Source organism: Lissotriton vulgaris, chromosome 5 (genome assembly GCF_964263255.1).
Source record: "Lissotriton vulgaris chromosome 5, aLisVul1.2, whole genome shotgun sequence".
NCBI classification, from domain to species: domain Eukaryota; kingdom Metazoa; phylum Chordata; class Amphibia; order Caudata; family Salamandridae; genus Lissotriton; species Lissotriton vulgaris.
The window spans coordinates 1,195,216,493-1,195,238,466 of record NC_141693.1 but is presented as its reverse complement, the minus strand read 5'-3'; the positions used below and the strand labels follow the sequence as shown (position 1 = coordinate 1,195,238,466).

Sequence of the window (21,974 nt, the reverse complement as noted above, 5' to 3'; positions counted from 1 at the left end):
AGTGATCCTCCACTCTGTATATATATCTATCTGAGCTCTTGCAGGACGTCCAGTGTATCTTATCTTTTATCAGTTATTGCTTGTTTATTAATCAGTATAATTATTGATTCATGCCATTTAGATTATAAGTAGACTGTCTGGTTTTAGGTTTAAACCTATAAGAACTGATAAAACCCCACCGGAAGGGAAATAGCACTCACCAGTGTAAACATATAAACTCTGAAAAAAACCTGCACAACCACAAACTAAATACAATTCAAAGAAAGGAAAAGCAGAGTGAATGAGTAATTTGTATTTCTTCCTGAAGAGGTCAATACAATTTAACTTTGTTATATAAGGTAGCAGTCAGAAAGACTGGGCTAACATTATTCTGCCTGAGTTTTGTTGTTCAGGGATGTTTCAAAAAAATTGTTTCTTCTTCCTTTTTTCAGTTTTGTGGTCTTCAGTCTATAGATACAGGTGTTAGAAGCATGTTTTAGGTGTTGTTTATTTATTTTATACACTGTAGAGAATCAGAAAACATCAATCATATTTGATATTTTGGCTACGTTTGAGTCTTTCACTAATAGGAAAAATGTAGGTTTCTTAAGAATTTTTCCCAATATGTACCATCACATTTACCCACAGAGAATGGGCAAAACCCCTTGATACATCAGCTCCCCTTTCTAGTGAGTCAGTATTGATAGGTGAATCTACAAAAACCCCAGGCTTTAAACATTCAAAGCGAGGTATAGTGACAGGTATATGTGAAAAGAGTGCAGTCACAAATCATCTGGGATACTGGTGAAAACATGACACCAGACTTTAAAAAAAAAAACGCAGTGTCATTTGGAATGCTGCTGCAAAAAGCTCTTACCAAGTTAAACAAAGATTTGAGTGATTGTGTTTTGTATTTGAAGGGATTCAGCTACGTAAATGAAAGAGTTGTGTGACGACCTGTCAAAATCGATACCAGAGCTGAAGTGCTTCCCTGTAAGAACTCATTGCTACTTGTTAGATGGTATGCTGAAAGCATCTATAAAATTTTCAGTGTTAATGAAGAATGCTATTGACTTTTTAGTCCATTCTGGTGCACTGTTTTTTTATGCACGGAAACTAAAATGCAAATATTTCTCATTTTGTGCTTTGTGTAGCATCAAAGAAAGAGTCAGCCCAACTATATCACTTAGCTGGTGGTTCTCAGTCCTAGAGGTCATGAATGCTATATTATCCATGTGGCAACTGTTTACAGTACTTTTGCTGAGTGATGATGCCAAAGGCAAAACATGTGAGGATCTTTGATCACATTTTGATAGTGATTTGAAAAAAAAGACACTACTGCATTCTTACAGTTTTACAGGAAAGCATGACTGCTATAGTGGACATAATAAAAAAGCTAGAGTCTGAAAACACCCTTGTCTACCAAGTGTTCAGCATCATTGGTGTAGATGTGAAACATCTCCTTGAGAGTAGGCTGGGCGACACTTTTAGTGACTTTGGCACTGCAACATATTCTATGTTAGAGTGTTTGCCACTTGGTAAGCAAAGAAATGTTGAGGAGCAATTCAGGAACTTTTATTTTACAAAGTGTGTGAAATAGAAATAGCCCTTCACCAACCATGGCATTTGAAGTCAATGACACCTCACTGTGGTACTCTGCTCAAGTTATAGATCCATTCCGTAAAGGGAAATTGTTTCCGGAGTGTCAAAAGTGCCGCCTCATTATTGATCGCTTCAATAACTCTGAGAGAAGATATGCCCAGTTCAATGCATATATTGCAGAACCTGTCGCAGAGAATCACAATCTTCAGGTGCACTAGTATTGGCATGGAAAGGTATATCAGTGGCCAGAGCTAGCAAATTGTATACTGGCTATTTTGGCGTTGCCTGTCTCAAGTGCCAATGTTGAGTGGGCCTTTTCACAGATAAAAGTTTACATGGGGAGGAAAGAGCAAGCACGCATGACCAGAGACTCACTTAAGAAGTATTGTATGGTGTACTACGATGAGTTTGATTTGTAAAAATGTATTTGGCCCTCATTTATACTGTACGTACACTGTCTATATACCATAGACTATCAGTGCAGAAAGCAAGCAATATTAAAAGCAAAAAGTTCCATAAACACCCGAAAAACACTGTTTCTGTTGTTTTGAACGGTGCGAAAATGTGTAACCACTGATAACCACTGTTTTATAAGGAATTAAAATCACTTGAAAACACTGAAAAAACTCCACCAGAATTTCCCAAAAATAGAAACTGAAAACAGGAAAGCCTAATTATAAGTTTGCTCAGTTACTGATTCATGCCTTTAGATTATAAGTTTGCTACATATATTTGAATATAATGCATTTGGTATCTGAGACAGCCTTTGTTTAGAGAGTAATATGTAATAAACCCCAAGCCTTATTCCAAAAGTGATAGTCTTTGCATTTTGTTAAATAAAACTCCTTTTCAAAAGCTGCTGTTTGTTTTGTGTTGCAGTCTTATTGTGCCAGGGGTGGTAAGACATGCCTAATACAGTATATTATTCAAAGGTGTAATGATATATTTGCCTTCCAGGTGGGAGTGCAGTGTTTGGGTGTGGCTTATTGGTGAGAAGCCACATTAAAAACACTTAACTCACACACATGAACAGCGCTCTTCTGTGTACTACTTTTGTATGATGAGCAGTTACTATACTAATGATACATTCTTTGGCTACCATTAGGGATATCTCTGAGGCAAAACATTACTTCAACTGCTCAATATCTCCCTCAGCTGCCACAGCACATTTTTTAAATTTGCAGTATATGAGGAGAAATTCTGTTCAATATTTACTCACTCCATGATCGTTGCACTTGGCTTTCACATCACAGTTGTAACCCAGTTTACTGCTGTCAACACATGCGTTGTTCACACATGCCTGCAAGAAAAGGAGTAAAAAATCATCACTACGCTGAGTTTGGTCAGTAGGAAGAATACATTTACGATGAATGAAACACGTCTAACCAGATGAGTAGTGAGAACATCCTAGGATGCTTTCTCAAGTAACTAGCCTGTGGTTTCTGACATGAATGCTGCAGTGATTGTCTCCTAAATATCATCTAAAAAAACTATTGTCAAGGTAAGAATAAACTGATAAATGCATGGTTTGAATTATAATTAAAGATTCTGGATTGATCACTCAACGCATCTCTAGGCCTCTTATGTGCCAATTTAGCGTTATTTAATAGAGTCAAAAAGGAACTCTACTAAAACTGAGGCTTTGTTACTGACCAAACGAAAAAGGCTTCCTTCCAACTTGTACAGACAGATAAGTATACATCTTATGTTCCTTGATTCCACATCTAGCTTGATGATATATACATGCAATGTCAAGATACATAGATGTGGTATTAAGAATATTGAGTCTGCATGTGCCTATTTATAAATACCTTGAGAATACAGTTGGAGTAGATTTTCTACGATATTGGGGCAGATCGATAAACTGTAACTTGCTAATGTGACATTCGACCTGCAGTGGGGGCACACTAAGCACAGGGTCCTGTTGAGCTCTTATTGTTTAAGTAATTCTAATGGCATTGCATATAATGATTATGTTAATTGAAATACCATCAGGCTGGCCACTATTTCTGTGTTGAAGGAGGAGAAGGAAGTGGAGCATGGAACTGTCTCAGACTGAAGAGCCAAGCTTGTATGGTGTTGCCAAAGAGCAGATAGTTTGAAACTGGAATGTAAGAAGGTTGAAAAATCTGTCTGGGAGAATAATAAAGACTCACCCAACAGTGTGTGGTCTGTGATAATTATGTAATATAATGTAAAAACTGTTTTATATGGCACACGATTACTCAGGGGTGTCTTGGCGCTGGCAGTTTGACGTTAGACAAAAAACAGTAAAACAGGAGCAGGGCACTAAACTTGACTAGATGATTCAGTAAAGAACCAGGTCTTCAACTGCCACCTAAACTGCAGCAGGATGGGGTGGGAGCGTAGAGTTAGTGGCAATACATTTCAGAGTTTCCCCGCACAGAAGGAAACATCCTTCCACCCCATCTTGCTTTATTTATTCTGGGGATAGGTACCATTCTAGCTGAGTTGAATCTTAGGTACCCGTTGGGAGTGTACTAAGAGAACAGTTTCTGAAAGTATGCTGGACTGGAGAAGTATAAAGGGCTTTCTGGACCAACAATACTACTTTGAACATGATCCTCTTCCTGACAGGGAGCCAGTGATGATGGAGAAATGGAAGCAAATGTGGGAATTTTTAATGGCATTCTAGCAGCTGCATTCTGTAGAGATTTAAGTTTTTTTCACAAGATGCTTATAGGTGTCCAAGTAGAGGGCATTTCAGTAGTCACTCTTCGAGATGAGAGTGCCACCATCTGGGTGAGTGTCACTGGGGAATGAATGGAAAGATCTTCTTAAGGGCCCTGAGCGGAAAAAAGCAGAGGTGGTCTGGTTTACATTTTTTGAGAAGGACAATTTGGTATCAAAGATGACAACCAAGTTTCTCACTTTTCGAGCCGGCAAGGGGAGAGGGCCTAGATCAGAGGGCCACCATGATGAGTTCCAGAAGGTGATCTCATTTCAAAAAAGCAAGATGTAGTTTTTTTCTGAGTTTAGCTTCAAGCAGTTTCTTTGCATCCAGTTTGCAATGTGAGACATGCAGCTACAGTAGGTGCTTGCTTCCTCTTTAACATCAGATGATATAGACACCTTAATTTGTGTGTCATTGGCGTAGGAGAAGACTACAAGGCGATAACTGAGAATTAGATTAATCAGAGTGGTAACATAGATATTAAAGAGCGTGGGGCTAAGAGAGGACCCCTGAGGCACCCCACAAGGGAGGGAGAAGGAGGCAGAACTGGGATCTCCATCTCCATGGGAAGTTGCCTATCGCATAGGAACGAGCTCAGCAGGGCCAATGCAGAGTTCCTAAAACCCAGCGATGTAGCGATTTATGAGGAGTGAGTGGTGGACCATATCAAAAGTGGTGGATAGATCTAATAAAATCAGTGCGGCTTTAACATCCTTGTCGATCACCATTTTCAGTTCCTCCAAGGCTGCTACCAGAGCCGATTCTGAACCGTACGGTGAGGAGCTGAGAAACTGGTTGGCATCTAGGAAAGGTAAGGTTTCCTCATTCATTGCCATCTCTAATATATTGGCAAGAAAGGGAAGGCGAGATATAGGCTTGTAACTTTTCACATCTTTTGGGTCTGGAGGGTTTTATCACCAGAGGCAGAATGAAGGCCTTTTTCCATATGGCCAGGGAGCTGCCCTGTGGTCAGTATCTTGTTTAGTAACTCCATAAGTGGTTCAGCAACTGCACTGGAGATCATATTAAAGGCCTGGGGGGGCAAGGGTCTGAGGGAGCCCCAGATTTGATGGAATTGCTGAGGTTAATCCCTTTTTCTTTAGTGAATAGGGCTGACTTTTCAAATTTGTGGGTGTCTGGGCCCTTATAACACTGTTGTGAATCCAGCACCTCTGCCGGGGTCGGAGCTCCTCCTGTACCAAAGGCCTTCTGGGTATTATTGAAATCTTGAAAAATAGAAGGAACTTTGGTCGGAAAAAAATCTGCCAGCTTATTGCAGAAGGATTGGTCGAGGGGTTAAAAGTACTGCTGTTCCTCCAGTTCGATAGAGACTTTACGGTTTTAAATATCTCCCTGGTGATATATTTGGCTAAGCTTATCTTTTTAGTGAAGTATTTAGACTTAGCTGCTCTAATTAGTTCCTTATACTCCACCAGAACTTGTTTATATTTAATCCTTTTTTCCGGACAATACTCTTTTCTCCAACTGCGATCTTGGAATGTACATTTCTGTTGGAAAGCTTTGGGGGGCATATTAGCAAGAAGCTCGTTAAAATTATCGCCGTTTTAGCAGCAGAAAACTGTGGCTAAAAGGGCTTGCTAATATGCGTTATAGAATTCTATTAGAAGCCCAGGTTAGATGTGCAGGACATTTAACCTGGGCTTCTATTGGAATTCTCTAGTGCATATTAGCAAGCCCATTATCGCCGTTTTAGCCGCAGTTTCCTGCCGCTAAAATGGCGATAATTTTAACAAGCTTCTTGCTAATATGCCCCTTAGTTCTTGTGAATACCATGGGGCTGATGGATTTTTTCAATGACACTTTATTTGTTTTTCTGGCACCAGTCTGAGGACTGCTGATTCTAACCAGTGTGTGTAGTTCATTGCTGAGTTACCTACATTATTTTTTTCTGAGACTGGGTTCGAGTTAGAAAAACTGTCCTTCAGCTTGACCGCATTAAGATTTCACCAGGGATGAAACTTGTGGGTTCTGAGTGCATTTATGTAGGGCCTTTACTGGGGGGGGGCTCAAGTGAGAGAAAAATGGCCTTATGGTCCGACCTTACTATAGGCAGGATCTTATCCACCCTTATTCCCTGATTGTTTGTAAATACTCCGTCCAAAGTATGATTAGTTTGGTGAGTGGGTTCCTCTATTAATTGCTAAAAATCAAAGCTCTTGAGATTATCCACTAGATGTTCAGTGTCAGAGTTGTTTATGAGCTCTGAAAACTAAAATCGCCCATAATCGTGAAGTTAGAATAATTTACATGATTCTATGACGTTCTAAATCTTTTGAATAAAATTACTCCTGGGGGCCTAATGTTCGGTAAATCAGTAGGCACCGAAAATTGTATGTATCATTCGGTTTCAAATTGAAACTAAGTGTTTCGCATTCAAGATAAAAAATGGTCTGAAAGTTTTCTTTAATTTGAGTTGTGATAAACAATCGCAATTCCCCTGCCCTTTTTGTCTACTCAATCCAGTCTTTCGATTTTGTAGCCCATTGAGATGGCAATTTTGATGTCCGATTCTGAGGAGTTATCTGCCCAGGTCTCTGTAAGAAATATGATGTCAGGTTTATATTAGACCATGAAATCAGCAAACTCATATTTGTTTTTGATAAGGGACCTTGTCTTAAGTGCTACACAAGAGACCACCCTACCCGGATTCTGCCTCTCGGTTGTCCCTCAGGGACCATCAGGGACCATCAGGAGAGTAGCTTGGCCTTGCTGGGCGTGGGTGTCTTTGTTAAAGTGAAGTTACATGCTAGACATTTATAACAATCTAAGTCGGGCTCCCATTATAGGTATGGCAGAGATTGGATTTGCCAGCATAGCACAGTGTCAGAAAGGCTTCTCTGGGGTAGGTGTACCTTGCAAACGGTGTAGGGGGCCTGGGGCCTGGTATTGTTCAGACGCGGACGGGCGTAGACGGGCTTGCCTTTGATGCGCCGGTGGCACGCGTGCCGCACCCCGTGAACCAACAGGAAATCCGGCGACGGACCGGAAAGTCATGCGGTCCTGTAAGGTGAATGGTGCTGCTAAAACATGTAGTACACTACTCTTCAGAATAAAAGTTCCAGCATAGAAGATTGAAATAAGGGACCCTGAGAGGAGAAAAAACAAAGCCAACCTTCCTGTGTCTAGTCACCGTTGAGGACGAAAAGATGATTTTCAGTGGCAAGACAGAGATTTCCTTAGGGGTTGTAGTGCTGAAATTAGGTTGTGATGAACAGCAGGCCTTTCCTGGCTGATTCCTGAGCAGAAATTAACCTTTGATTTTAATAAGGCAGTTAAACTGAAAACCAAGACAGTTATAACAATATAAATTACTGCCTCATTTTGATCACCTTTGACCTGACGCAGAGGAGCCTTTACGTCTGCTACGCCGTTTTTTCAAAACATACTGGAATCCTGAGATTAAATACAAAAGGATTAAACATCAAAAGGATTTAACATCAATCGGCCTGAACATATGGACACAATTACAGGGGAGACTTGACGTTCCCTTAAGGCAATGAACCTTCATTTTGAACTGCAGCTTTGATTATTCATAGCTTGTCCCAATTTCACTATAAGGGTCATCTACATTGCATTAAATTCACTGTCCTGATGATGGTCTTTGGATTTTACCTTCGAGACCGAAACGTCGACACATCAGTCCATGTCTACATCCTGCACTTGACTTTCTATTTATTATTTTTAAAAGAAGTCAATTTTACATATATTTTGTTTAGACTGGATTGTTTTCTTATGTATTAATGGATTGTTTTGTCATCTCCATTTACTTAAGACATATATGCAATTACCATTGACTGTGTACCCTTGAAAATTTGATAATCTGAACTCAAAAGAATATAAATAATAATTTTCTTTGAAGAACAAACCTTTCCGTGTTGCTTTACCTTTTTTCTAGTTTCTAATAGTCCATTTATTGAGCAAAATCACAAAAAGTGTTGTTAATCTGTTTAATTTGTTTGACTTATATGGGGCTAGTGTGGTAGCTTCTATAGGGTCCAGAAACAGATAATAAATACGAAGAACAGTTGCTGTTCTGCTCAGCTGATAAGTCTAAATAATATAGACTTCACTACACTGTAAAACTTTGATCTGTAAATAAATCCCTTGCTGGCATTTTCTGCTTTAAACATTTTGAACAAAGCAACATCTGTTGCTTCAGATTGTAGAGGTGTTCATCTAAAGATAAGAGAAATGAATGACAGTGAGAGAGGTCAGGGACTGTAACTTCTGGGGACCTGTTTTCTTTTGAAATATTACCTCTGTTCATAGTCAACACGCAGCTGTCTATCTCCTCTTCCCACACTTTCTACCACACCAATAATCTTCTCCTTTTACAAGTTCTATTACAGTCACCACCCATCCAATCATCTAGTCCTCCTTTATTTATTCCACCTGTTCCCCAACTAACAATCTACTTGTACTTGTGCTCCTTCTGCACCTTCTATCAAACCCAATCATCATCAGACAACTAATGGTATATATTATATATTTTACTGTATTACATATAAACCTTAACTAGTTTCTTAAACACTCAAGGACGGATACCGAACTATGCAAAAAGCTAAGGTATTTCACAGTTAAAGAGCAAGCAGAGAAAGAATTAATTCTCGAAGTGACATAAGGAATCAATTGAAAAGGCAGACACTTATATGGGATTTAAACTGTTGTTAGTCAAAGAGGATATAAAGGAGAAGGGGTAGTTACAGAGAGAATAATAGGGATCTGTAAAGATTCAAAAGTCTTTATGAAGATTTTTTTAAACTTTTCAATGATTTTCAATGTCATGAAGATTAACAAGAGGGTTCATAAGGCAGTCAATATCACCTGCAGGAGCACGTATATTTTTTCCCCCATACCTAAGAGAGAGTTGCGCCTTTGTAAAGACATCTGTGAATTTAAAGCTATAACTACATAGAATAGACATTGTTTGATACTGATCTCTCTCCTTTTAGATCAGTTACAAATAGCCAAAGGATTTACAGAATGACTTAAGAGAGATTTAAGAGAGGTGTATAGTAAGAAAGTGAGTTGTCCGGGACTCTAGTAAGGACTGGTGGCAGGGAAGACAAAGTAGACAGAATATTGGATACAGAACTGCCCAAGATCACACAGAGAGTCATAGGAGAAAGGGAATCCAAATGGGAACCTCTGCAAAAAGGAACAAGAGAGATTCAGAAAGGACAGGTACTCAAGCGGCAACTCGGCATGCAGACTAACTAATACTCAGGACGGACTTGCAAGATACATATATATATATATATATATATATATATATATATATATATATATATATATATATATATATTCGGTACAATTCCAACCACTTCCAGAAGAGCCCCTGTCAAAGAAGGAAACTCAGGGCTCTGCAGCAAAGTTTTTCAGGCAAGAAATACTTTATTTGTCACCCCTCCTGACGACGCGTTTCGGGCTATGCAGCCCTTGATCACATTCACCTTAAACTGCGCCATTTTTTTCTTTATATACATGTGGTGAAAGTGCAATAGCATTCACAAGGTTAAATGGCAGTGTAAAAAGACTATATTGACATGATGTGCATAGTATTGACATGATGTGCATAGTATTTCTTCTATACATGACACCAATACATGCTATAATCGCTATTTAAAATATTTATAATTTTTTTTATATATATAAAACAACATTAACAATAAAGGGAAGGAGGGTAAAGTACTCAGTTGCTCCTCGTTGTAAGAATGAAGCTCAGTAAGTTCCTCACCCACAATTGTTTTTACAGTTGCAGACTGCCATTAACCCATATAGGATATAAATGCAAAGGCAGGGTCTGTAGAACTGTTACCTATGATGATGCAATAAATCTAACTCAAAGACAATACTCATAGTGTAGAAGTAACATCACCTAGGTTGTCAGCTGTGCCCACGGATCCTGGCGATCAAACAGGAACACTGAAGGCATTAACAGCAAGGGTCTAGAACTAAATACACAGCCACAAATGGACAAGGAGTAAGCTAGAAAGCATGCTTACATGGAAGAAAGGAAAAGCAAAGGGCAGAAAGCAAGTACAACCCTACAAGAAATATGTAAGCTACGACAGCAGGAACAGGAAGGTAGCAAACTAGAAACTAGAAGAAAGGGAAATAAAGCAGGCCCAGGGTAAGCAGTATATACAGAGAGAGCACAAGTGTGCACTAAAAAGTTCACACAATGTAAGGAAGCATTGCAGGCCAGTGCTACTTCAGGAACAAGGAATTAGCTACAGCTCACGAGTAGGACAAAGAACACCTATAATTCAGGAAACAAGGATAGCAAAATCTCGGGAAACAAGCAGTCAGCCAAACAGGAACACTGCTACAATGACCCGTGCCAGGCTGAAATGGGGTTTAATAGAGCTCACTGTGATAACATGCCTCAGGTGTGAGCAGGTTAGCAGCAGCCAGCCACATGTGTGCTGAATTCCTCCACCAATCCCCGGCCTGCAGGTGTGGAGACGAAGCAGTGAGCAGGGAATTATAGGTAATGGAGTTTTAGCAAGAGCAGGCTGGTTTCCAAGAAAACCTAGAATGGATTGGAAGTGGATGGGAATTTCTGAATAGTGCCCAGGAGTCTGGAAATCAACGTATGCATTCAGTGGAAGGTCGGGAATCTTATTAGAACACTTGAAAGTTCCACAGGTAGGCCCCCTGGTGGTGGGCACTAGAGCGCAGGGAGCAAATCATGACATGAGTATTTAGTGTTGCCTTGTGGGTTGTACAATGGTGCTGTTGCATTCCAACATTTTGTAATGGTATTATCCGAGTAATTCTGCATTTTGATGATGTTTCTAACATTCTCATCTACCTTGTTAGAAGACTGACATCATGTACAAGAAGCCTTACAGTGCCTGAGAAAACAATGTTTGTATGCCAAATTGTATCCTTGCATACCGACCATGTGGACTGGGAGCCACCTTCACCAACCTCATCACGACTTCATCGGCCCACCCACCATCGACTCCAGAGCGTACATACTGCTTGGCGACCTCAAACATTTCCTGGAAGACAGAAACAATCCCAGCACCACATCACTCCTTGAAAGCCTGGGCAACATTGGATTCCCACAGCTCATCTCAGGACCAGAACACACCAGAGAACACACAGTGGACCCCATCTTCACCACCAGAGATAGCATCAACTACAACTCCACCACACTGCTCACATGGACCAACCACTCCATCATCCATTTCCAAATCAATACACTGCAAGTTAACACCACAACCAGTATCAATGTTCCAAATCGCAGATGGGACAAAATCTCAGAAGCAGACTGGCTGAGTGCCCTCAGCACGAATCAACCTAACCCCACAAACAACCTCGACAAGCACATCAATAACTTCAACAATTGGATCAAGAACTGCACGGACTCCTCTGACCCATCAAACCCAACAAGCAAAGTAGATCTAATAAGCAAGCCAAATAGTACACGAAGACCTCGGAGACACCAAACTACTCTGTACACAGCTGGAAATGCAATGGAGAGCCAGCTACGGAACCATCAACAGAACCACCTACAAGGCTACACTCAGGTGCTATCATAAGTAAATAAGAGACATCAAGAAAAAAACGCTAGTGAATGGCATCAAAGGAAGCTCCAACAGCTTCAAGGAGATCATAATGATCATTAAGGACTTCATCTTGCCCTCAGCCTCCATCAACAACATCACAACCTCCCAACAACTCAGCAACGACCCATCCAACTTCTTACACTGCAAAATCATGAAAATCAACATCAACTTTGTACACCAACCCGACTTTAGGGAACTCATCGCCAACCTACCCAGCACCAACTAAGAGGGCCACCTGACCGAATGGGCAACCCTCACCAGAGACGAAACAGCGTCAATCATGTGGAACATCCATTTAGGGGACCAATGGTTGCATGCCCCCACCACATACACAACCTGGGAACATCACCAATCAGCACCACTTTGACCCACATCATCAACACTTCCATCACGTCCGCCACTTTCCGGGAGGAATGAAAACTTGCAGAAATCACCACCCTCCTCAAAACGCCTACAACTGACCAAAATCAACTGGAGAAGCATGGAATTGGGTTGGAAGTTGCTCAAAGTGATTGAGAAGGCCATCAATAAGCAACTCACATCCTCAAGCTCCACAATCAGGATTCTGAAAAAATACAGCACCAAAACAGCACTCATTGCGGCCACCGATGACACCTTGACCATCCGCTAAGATGGAGAAACAGCAACCCTCATCCTACTCAACCTGTCAGCGGCCTTCAACACTGTCTCCCATGGAAAGAACTCCAAGGGACAGGCTGCTACCCGTCAAATCAGAAACCAAGAACCAGATATGCAAAGTCCCACAGAGATCATCCCTAAGCCCCATTGCTTCAACATATACATGACACCACTTGCCAACATCGTTCACGCAAAAGACATTACAGTCACATCTGATGACACCCAACTCATCCTCTCACTGACGGACAAGGAAATCACCACCAGAACCAACTTCACAAAATTCATGATCATGGTAGCGTACTGGATATGATCCAACTGCCTGAAGCTCAACTTTGATAACAGGCACTCGTCTTAGGCAACAAGATCTCCCATTAGATCTCCACCTGGTGGCCGTAAGAGCTGGGATCAACACCCACAGCCACTAACTATGCAAGAAATCTAGGGATAATCCTAGAGGACTAGCTCAACATGACTGCACAAATCAATGCAGTGAGCACCTTCTGGTTCCACATCCTTTGCATGCTGTGAAAGGTCTTCAAATGGCTGCACAGAACACCAGATGGACAGACACACATGCACTCGTTATCAGCAGGCTGGACTATGGCAACACCCTCTACACCGGACCCTCCAAATATTTCCTACACAGACTCCAGACCATCCATGGGTGAGAGGGCACAGTCGGCGGGTGTTTTAGGATGTGGTAGATCTGGGAGATCAGCCTCTTTAATCCCCCAAGGGAGCGCGCCAACTTCTCGAAAGGGGTGAATTCGCGTATGGCTGCCGGGTCATTTCCCCTTCAGAGACCCAGTGTCGCAACTGCGCATATTGCAGTCTTGCCTCCGATAGTACCCGAAACTCCTCCCAACAGTGGTCAAAGGTTTTGAGTGTGCCCCCTTCATATAGGTCGCAAATCACCCTGCAGTCTCCTTGTGTCCATTTGTCAAATGCTCGAGATTGATGGGCCGGTGGTAAGTGCGGGTTCCCCACTATAGGGGTATGCGGGGATGGAAACGTGGTAAGTCCCTAGGACACGGCTACGATGTCCTATATGTCTAAGACCGTCCTCGTGGGCACAACCATGTAAGCACTTTTAGATCGGGCCGGCCAGTGTAACCATGCTAGGTCCTGGATGGTTCGCCCCGTTACTGCTCTATCCATATGTAACCATCCTTTCTCGCTCTCTCGTACTTCCCACTCCACCACAAAGCGGAGGTGAGAGGCCCAGTAATAGTGCACTAGGTTGGGGCAGGCTAGTCCCCCCCCTATCCCGCACCGCCATGAGGATCTTCTGCGAGAAGCGGGACCGTTTTCTGCCCCATATGAAGGACGTGAGCTCACGTTGCAAACCCCGTATACAGTGAAGTGGGATCGGAGTGGGGAGACATTGAAATACATACAGGATTTTGGGAAGGATCGACATCTGAACGGCGTTGAGTCTACCCAACCATGACAACTTCAGAGGCCTCCACCTCCATAGGTCTTCTAGGACCGCTTTTCCAGCATTCCCGCCAGTTTACCGATGACCATGCATCCAAAGAGGGGGTCAGAAGAAGGCCCAGGTAGCGTATATGGTGTTTGGCCCACTGATAGGGTGCCGCATCTTTCAAAGAAGGTATCTCCTCCTTCGGGATGGTGAGGTTAAGGGCCCAAGACTTGTCATGGTTGATCTTGAGACCAGAGGCCCTCTCGTAGAGGCAGAGCACCATGTGCAGTGCCAGGACAGACTCTCGCGGAGGTGTAAGAGTTAGTATCAGGTCATCCGCGAAAAGTGCCACCTTATTGTCCCGACCACCATGAGTAATGCTGTGGATATCTGGCTCTCGGCGTATCATCTCTGCAAGGGGCTCTACTGTGAGGGCAAACAGCAGGGGTGATAGAGGACACCCTGCCTTGTGCTCCTATGGATAGGTAGCGGTGGCGTAAGGTGGCCATTGACCCGAATTATGGCCTGCAGCCCTACATACGGGGCCATGATCCTTGTAATCATCTTCGGGCCCAGTCCAAATTTTTGAAGTATCGCCCGAAAGAACGTCCAGTCCACCCGGTCGAAAGCCTTCTCAACATCTAGCGACAGAAGGCAGGCCGCGATTTTCCAATGGTGTACCTTTCCCACAAGATGTGCGAGCTTACGCACATTGTCCGCTCCCTGCCGGTCAAGGATGAAGTCGGACTGGTCCTCGTCCACAAGCCCCGGCATATAGGGGTCTAGGTGATTGGCGAGGAGCTTAGTATAGATTTTTAGGTCAGTATGCAGTAAAGCTATAGGGCGATAGGATGCACACATTGTGGGGTCTTTCCCAGGCTTCGGTATCAACGCGATCTCCGCCATACCCATGTCGGAGGATGGTCCCTCGTTATCTGTGAAAGAGTTGAACAGTCTCATAAGGTAAGGTCGAAGCTGGGTCTGGAACGTGAGATAAAAGGACAGGGGTAGGCCATCCGGCCCTGGTGTTTTCACCATAGGGAGATCTCTGACTGCTGCCGTTATCTCCTCCTCGAAGATGGGATCCTCCAGCTCCGCCGTGCACACTGGAGGCAGCGGTGTCCCCTCGTAGTTGGTGAGGACGCCCGCAATTACGTCCGCTGGGGGGGTCTCCTTCCGATACAGGGCGGTGTAGTAGCCCTTGAAAGCCTTGTGTTTGTCCCTCTCCGAGACAGCCCTGTTCCCATCCGGGAGCTGGACATTAGCTATATGGGCCCTAGCCGCACGCGCTCTCAACCTCCCCGCCAGCAGGCGACCCACCTTGTCTCCTCCCTCAAAGTGTCTCTGCTTCAGTGCCAGAAGAGTGTTCTGCCTTGTTGGTTCGTAGAAGCCAGAGCTGCCCTCTGAGGTTGGCGAGCCTCCTTCTGGACTCTAGTGACGAATGCTCCCGATCCTGGATCTCAGCACTCTTTATGTCCTTCGTCAGGCTAGCTTCCAATTTACAGGCTTCGCGCCTCCGCGCGATCGCTAGGGAGGTGATATGGCCCCGGATTGTGGCCTTGAAGGCGTCCCATACCACAGGGAAGGGCGTCTCCGGGATGTCATTACTAGTAAAATAAGGATCAATGGCCTCCCGAATGCTTTCAACGTCGGTGGCGTCTCGGAGGATACTCGGCTGCAAACACCAACGTGCCTCCCGAGTAGGGTATGCGGTCGGGTCCTGTAAGAGCAGCTCAACATGAGCATGGTCAGACATCGATATATCCGACATGGAGGCTCCCAGCATGTCCCGTACCAGATCAAGCGAGGTAAATAAGAAATCTATGCGGGAATATAACCGGTGGGCGTAAGAATAAAATGAATAGTCCCTCAGCCCCGGGCAGTGGTAGCGCCATGCGTCGATTGACCCCAGCTCCGTAATCTGTGTGCGCAACGCAGAGGACATAGCCCCGGTTCCGCTGAATGCGGCGTCGCTACAGTCCATGCCCGGATCTCAAACTAAGTTAAAATCCCCTCCCAGTACCAAGGACGGGTCACCACATGGGATCTGCTCCCGCAGAAGTGTCTGGAGATATCTATCCTGCATCTGGTTGGGCACGTATATATTACATAAAGTGAACTGATGTGTACCTTAACTTTACTTTAAGGAAACGCCCATCTCCACCCCTAAAAGGCTTAGTGTCCCCCCGCCTGAAGCCAGCCCTGCACAATATGGCCACACCCGCCGTTTTAGTGTCAGCAGCAGCCCAAAACTGAAGAGGATACTTAGGGTGTGCCATGGGCTTCGTGTCCGCTTGCAGCAAATGGGTTTCTTGTAGGAATATGATGTTGGGGTTCTGCTGGAGAAGGTAGCGCCATGTCTGCCTACGCTTGTTGGGGGAGTTTAAGCCCTTAACATTAAGTGTTAAGATCTTTAAAGGCCTGGGGACGGTCACAGCCATACTGCGTAACAACCGGGCTCACCCACACCCCCCACTCCTGCCACTGTGAGGAAAGGGACATAGGAGCAGCACCCCCCGTCCCCACCCACCCAGGAGATTGCGGCCACCCGATCCCCACCCCATCGCACACAGAAAAGAGAAGATAGAAAGGAAAGAATGCCAGGAAGGAAGCAGAAAGGGAAGAAAGGGATAGGAGCTCCATGGGTGGCCAATCAGGCCTTTCAACAAAAGATGTCCACAGAGGCCAACAGGGCCACATTATACTGTCCCAATTGCAGGGCATCCTCTACCCAAGGGTTCAGACGCACTCAGAGATGTCACTCCTTAGGGAACAGTTTGGGGGTACCTATAGATATCTCAGGAAATAACATCCCCAGAGCCCCAGTACCCCTACCGCCCGATCAGAAGCTGGAGCTCAGGTGCACAGTCGTCCGTCCCCGACAGACCCAGGGTGCCAAGGTCATTGACCGCAGTGGTGCAATCACTGAAGCATACTTCACCGCTGATCACCAGGTCACAGGGTGGATGGGTGTGACAGCGGTCCCTCGCGCTCCCCCCTCGAGGGATCGGATGTGTGCTATGATGTCTTGTTTAGCCTGTGAGGCGGATCTCTCATCCAGCAGAGGGGAGCGGCAGCAGCGCTGCACCCTGGTCCAGGACGGCCCAGCCGGGATCCCCTCCTGACGCCGCGGTCGAGTAGGGCTATGCGCCGGCGACTCTGGTAGTTTAAGCAGTTGTGCCGCTTCCCGATAGGACCTGATTACTCTGCGTTTATCGTCCCAGTGGAAGATGAGGGCAAACAGGTGACCCCATTTGTAGGAGATGTTGAGGGCCCTTAGCTTCTCCGTCACCGGCCTGAAAGCCCGCCGTCTGCGCAGGGTGTTGGGCGCCAAGTCCTGAAAGATTTGGATCTTGTGGCCGTCATAGCTAAGATCTGGCTTGTCCCTTGCCGCCTTCAAGATAGCCTCCTTCTCGGTGAAGAAATACACTCGCGTCAGAATGTCTGGAAGGAGACCCGGTCTCACCGTGGGCCCGGAAACTCGATGGTCCCGGTCCAAAGCCGGTGGAGAGGCGTTCTCATCCCCCCAAACCTTGTGGAGGAGTTGTGCCACATAGGTCATATTGTCCTTTCCCTCTGCTCCGAGAGGAACCCCCCGGATGCGGAGGTTGTTCCTCCTGCTTTACTTGTAATTCTATATTTTGTTCCTCCAGCGCCGCCAGGCGTTGCCACAATTGCTCCTGGTCTTCCGTACGTGCATCTACTATTTTCTCAAGCCCGTCGACCCGGTCTCCCAAGTCGGTGACCTCTTTCCGCAATTCCTTGACACAAGAATGCACCTCGGAGCGTAGGGAGCCTATTTCCATCTTGAGCTCAGACATAAAGGAGGTCATAAAAGCCTGGGTCACCGGTGGCGAGTCTCCAGTAGCCTACGAAGATCCCTCAGCAGGCGCCGTCGCCCCGGTCTTGCCCCACATGGCTACAACTGAGATGTCTCTGGAGGTTGCCGCCGAGTCGGCCTTACCCCCCCATGACCGCGTCATTGCCAGTTCTGCGGCTGTGGTCAGTCAGCGTACACTGTGCCTGTCAGTTGGTATGCGCCCAGGAGAGGCCCCGTCCCGACCCCGATCCCCCAGTCGTCAAACGAGCAGCAAGCAGGGGAGAAGCCAGTGGGCCAGGCACGCTAGGGCCAGCAATAGTAAGGGGCTGTTATACAGGCGTCGACCCCTCCCCACCAAGCAACGTACCACCCCTCCTCCACCCCCAACCCCAACACCACACAGCACTGCAATATGCAAGTTATTCTAGAGTTGCGGGGAAGCCCGTACCACCTCTGTCCCCCGGGACCCACCAGCACCAGGGCAAGCCCCCAGCACCCTCACAAAACACAAGGCACAATAGCCCTCCACACACCAAAGAGGCAGAGCAGCGCGTGGGGGCCGCCCAGCAGGGGGCTCTAGGAGAGGAAGAAAGGGGGGAAGAGGGGGCAGGCACCAGTCCGCGCCACCACCTGCAGTTCAATCTGGGCCACAGCCTCTCCATTCCAGCTCACCAGCCACAGCCCCAGAGTAGTTGCACAGCTAAAGAAAATGGTCCCCTCTCTCCACAGTGCTAAGCTCCAGGCAACGAGTTAAAGCCACAAAATGGCGACACTGGCGCCCTGAAATGTTCACCTTCCCTCGCCCGTGCCAAATGTCTCCGTTGCCCCAGCAGTACCCGCTCCACAGCCCCCTCACACATCTCAGAGGGCGAATTCCGGAGCCCGCTCGGCAGTGCAATGCGGGCCGCGGACAAGGCAGTCAGCACCTCCAAGCCTCAGTCTCAAAATGGCGGTCGATGACCTCACTGCTGTGCTGCACTCACCCCAAACATCACGCGATGACAGGCTGGCAGCAGCCGGTGATGGTCGGGTCCCCCAGGCTACAGGGCACAGCAGAGCGGGGATCAGAGCCAGGGCACAGGCCCCCAGGAGCAGGAGCGCCAACGGGCCGGAGTCTCCAGGCCTCCCAGCACCTAGGGGTGCGGCGGCGGGGGGCGCACACTCAGCCTCATCTCGCTCCTCACGCCGAACGCCCCCAGTGTCAAGGAGCAGGGGCCACCTGCGCCATCACTCACCGGCTCACCGCCGAGGCCTTCCCCAGGCGCTTTGCAGTGCCGGCCCGGCAGGACTGTCCCTCCGCCTGCCGCTGCAGCTCCAATCCAAGTCAGACCGTACCTGTGTGTGCTCTGGGCTCTCCGCACCCGCCCAGGAATCTCCTGCAATCTACATGCGCTCGGGTCCACCGCCAAGGTCCAGAGCCAGGGCAAGAGGCCGGGGTCCCCAGGCCCCCCAGCGGCCTGGGAATGCGATGATAGGTGGGGGCTGGGGGGGGGGCACACGCTCAGCCTCACCTTGCTCCTCACGCCAGGTGCCCCAGTGTCCAGAGGCCTCAAGAAGCAGGGGCTGCTCGTTTCACCGCTCACAGGCACACCACTGGCAACCCCTCACACACGACTCGGACCCCCACAGAGAGCAGAACCCTTATCTACTAACTAGGTAGACTCTCATTATGTTTGGCCATATTATGATGACCAAGGGACTGTGAAACCTTAGATCGTCCCATTAGGTTATCTTTGTGAAGCCTAAAAGAGAATTACAACCGCAACCTTCTGCAACATAACCCGTCAGAAGTGGAGAATTCGTGATATTTATTTTTATACATGGCAATTGTGGCATGATTGCATATAATACTTATGGTCTACAACACAACCATTTTTCCTTGGTCAGGGGGACAACATTCAGAACAGAAACAGAAATATACTACTACCAGCAGCATTGTATAAGGCGACTACAGAAGCCCACGCTCCAATTAGGAAACGTGAAGTGATCCCTATAAAGGATCGCCAATATTATCCCAGGGGCGATTTTACATACCCTCTGGTTCTGGCAGACAAAATTTATGTCTTGATAAAGGTGATCATAATAAGGAGTTATCACCGAAACGCGTCGACGCAACCTAAAGCGTATAATTCAAGTCTCCAACACCATAATAGATACGCTGATTTGGTAGTGATACTACCCTGGTGATATTAGAGCGGAGAAAGAATATACAAACCTGTATCCAACGAATGTATGTTGTAACTGTTCTGTCTGCTTGTAATTGTGCAGGTCGCAATTATATGTATTGTTTCAATTTTATCTTGTTTTAGTTCAGGGATTTAGTTTAGTTTTCCCTATTGATTGTTTTTTTAATTTATTCAAATAAATGAATTTTTAACTTTTCCATATTTTGTTGTATGTATTTGTTAAGTCATAAGGTACATTATTTTATACCTGTCTTTATCTGTGCCTTAAGGGAACCCTTTCTCTTACCTAGGTTGAATAACCCTATTTCCCTTGGCCTACACAAGGGGTACCGCTCTGTTTTTTACACCCCCCTGGGTGCTCCACAGTGTTGGTCCGTCAGAGCTGTCCCTCCGTCCCGTCCACCGCCGCAGCTCCAATCTAGGTCGCCGGGCCATCAGGGCCCTCTCCGCAGCTCCTCCCAGGCCTCCGAGTCCCGGCCTGCTCTCATCAACGCGGCACCAGGCTCTCCGCGCCTATACGGGAGTCCTGAAACCTCAGGCGCCAACTTAGCCTTTCCGCCTCATCTCCCGGCACTGCCTCACCTCCCGCTACAGGGCCGCGGGACTCTCAGGGGGACAGGCCGGCCGCGGGGTGGACCTCGCAGAGAGGCGCCCAAAATGGCGGCTCCCGCCTCGGAGCCGAGTCGCTGCCCTCACAATCAGCACCGGAGGACGCCGCAGTCCGGGGGTCCACTGCTCGGTCACTTCCCCCGATCCCTGCTCTCAGCGTCTCCCCTCAGGATGCAGGTTCAAGCACCCCAGCTCCGCCAAAAAAGCTCAATACGGCAGCGGGGGACCGGAGCTCTCCCAAAGCACGACTCACTCCATCGCCAGTTAGGTCACGCCCCCCCCCCCCCCCCCCCCCGAAATCTTTATTTTTGAGTCTGATGCCTCTTCTGTAGCCATGGGAGCTATTCTGTCTCAGAGGGCCCACATACAGAAGTGTTGCATCCAGTAGCCCTGTATTCTTGTTCCCTTTCTTCCATGGAACAGCACTACACGGTCTGCAATAGAGAACGCCTAACTATCAAGGATGCCTGGAGCCATTGGTGCTCCTACTTAGAGGGTGAACATAATGCAGTAATTATGAGGATAGAACTTAGGTTTTTAAAATCTAGGAGGTGTGAAGGTCACAGATATGCCAGATGGGTACACTTTTAATTTTACTATTTCACTTCTAATTCAATTACATACCAGAAGAAATGACATTTCCAGGCTGATACCTTATGACTTAAAAGCAATACAACCCCAGAAGCATCAGCTACCAAAATATTGCCAGACATGAACAACGTTCTTGACAACGTTCTTGACACAGTCATCAGTCATCAGGAAACATGCCTGTTTCGACGGTGACAAAGTCTGGCTTGCTACTCAGGTGATTGAATCTTTTTGGTTTTGATACCATGATTAAGTCTTTGACCCTTTTGAGACTTCTGACATCCTTAATCTTATTGCAGTTTGGTTATATTTGCCCAACCATTGGCACATCCATCTGGCATTTTACCGCTTTGAAGCCATTGCCTTATGACAGTCTGAATGAGAAGCTTGAGAGGCATTGGGCTAATCCTTGCATCTGTCTGTTGCTGGTGAACAGTGTATATCAAAATCACTAATAAATATAATATCATAAACGTGTTCAAGGGTCTGGAAAAACCCAGTAGTTGTTCAGAGAGTGCTTCCTTAAGAGGAACCCTTATGCAAAATAAGTCCTTATACTCTCCATAGCCCTTTAAATGACCCAATCTTTGTCTCTATTGACTTTAAACTCTGGGAACTCACTACTCTTTGACCTAAAAAAGCTCTAATAGATGCTCAATTGCAAAAAGCTGCCTGGCTTCCCCCATCCACCCGCCTTTATGACTGCATCATACAAATCCATTCTCTAAACTGTTCCCCATGAGTGTAGATGTGTGTTCAAAACAGTCTTCATTGTCAACAAATTTGTCTTTTTAAAAATATTGAAAGACCTGGCCATCAAGCTCATTATTTT

The 21,974-nt window shown here is 46.0% G+C and overlaps 1 protein-coding gene across 1 annotated transcript in view; it reads right to left on the bottom strand.

Moving 5' to 3' along the window:
* LOC147712256 (disintegrin and metalloproteinase domain-containing protein 9-like) overlaps positions 1-21,974 on the bottom strand; it is a 1,115,055-nt gene that overhangs the window by 280,336 nt on the left and 812,745 nt on the right. Inside the window, exon 17 of the mRNA XM_086922984.1 lies at positions 2,801-2,881. Coding sequence (XP_086779110.1) covers positions 2,801-2,881 — 81 coding nt within the window. The remainder of the gene's footprint in view (positions 1-2,800; positions 2,882-21,974) is intronic.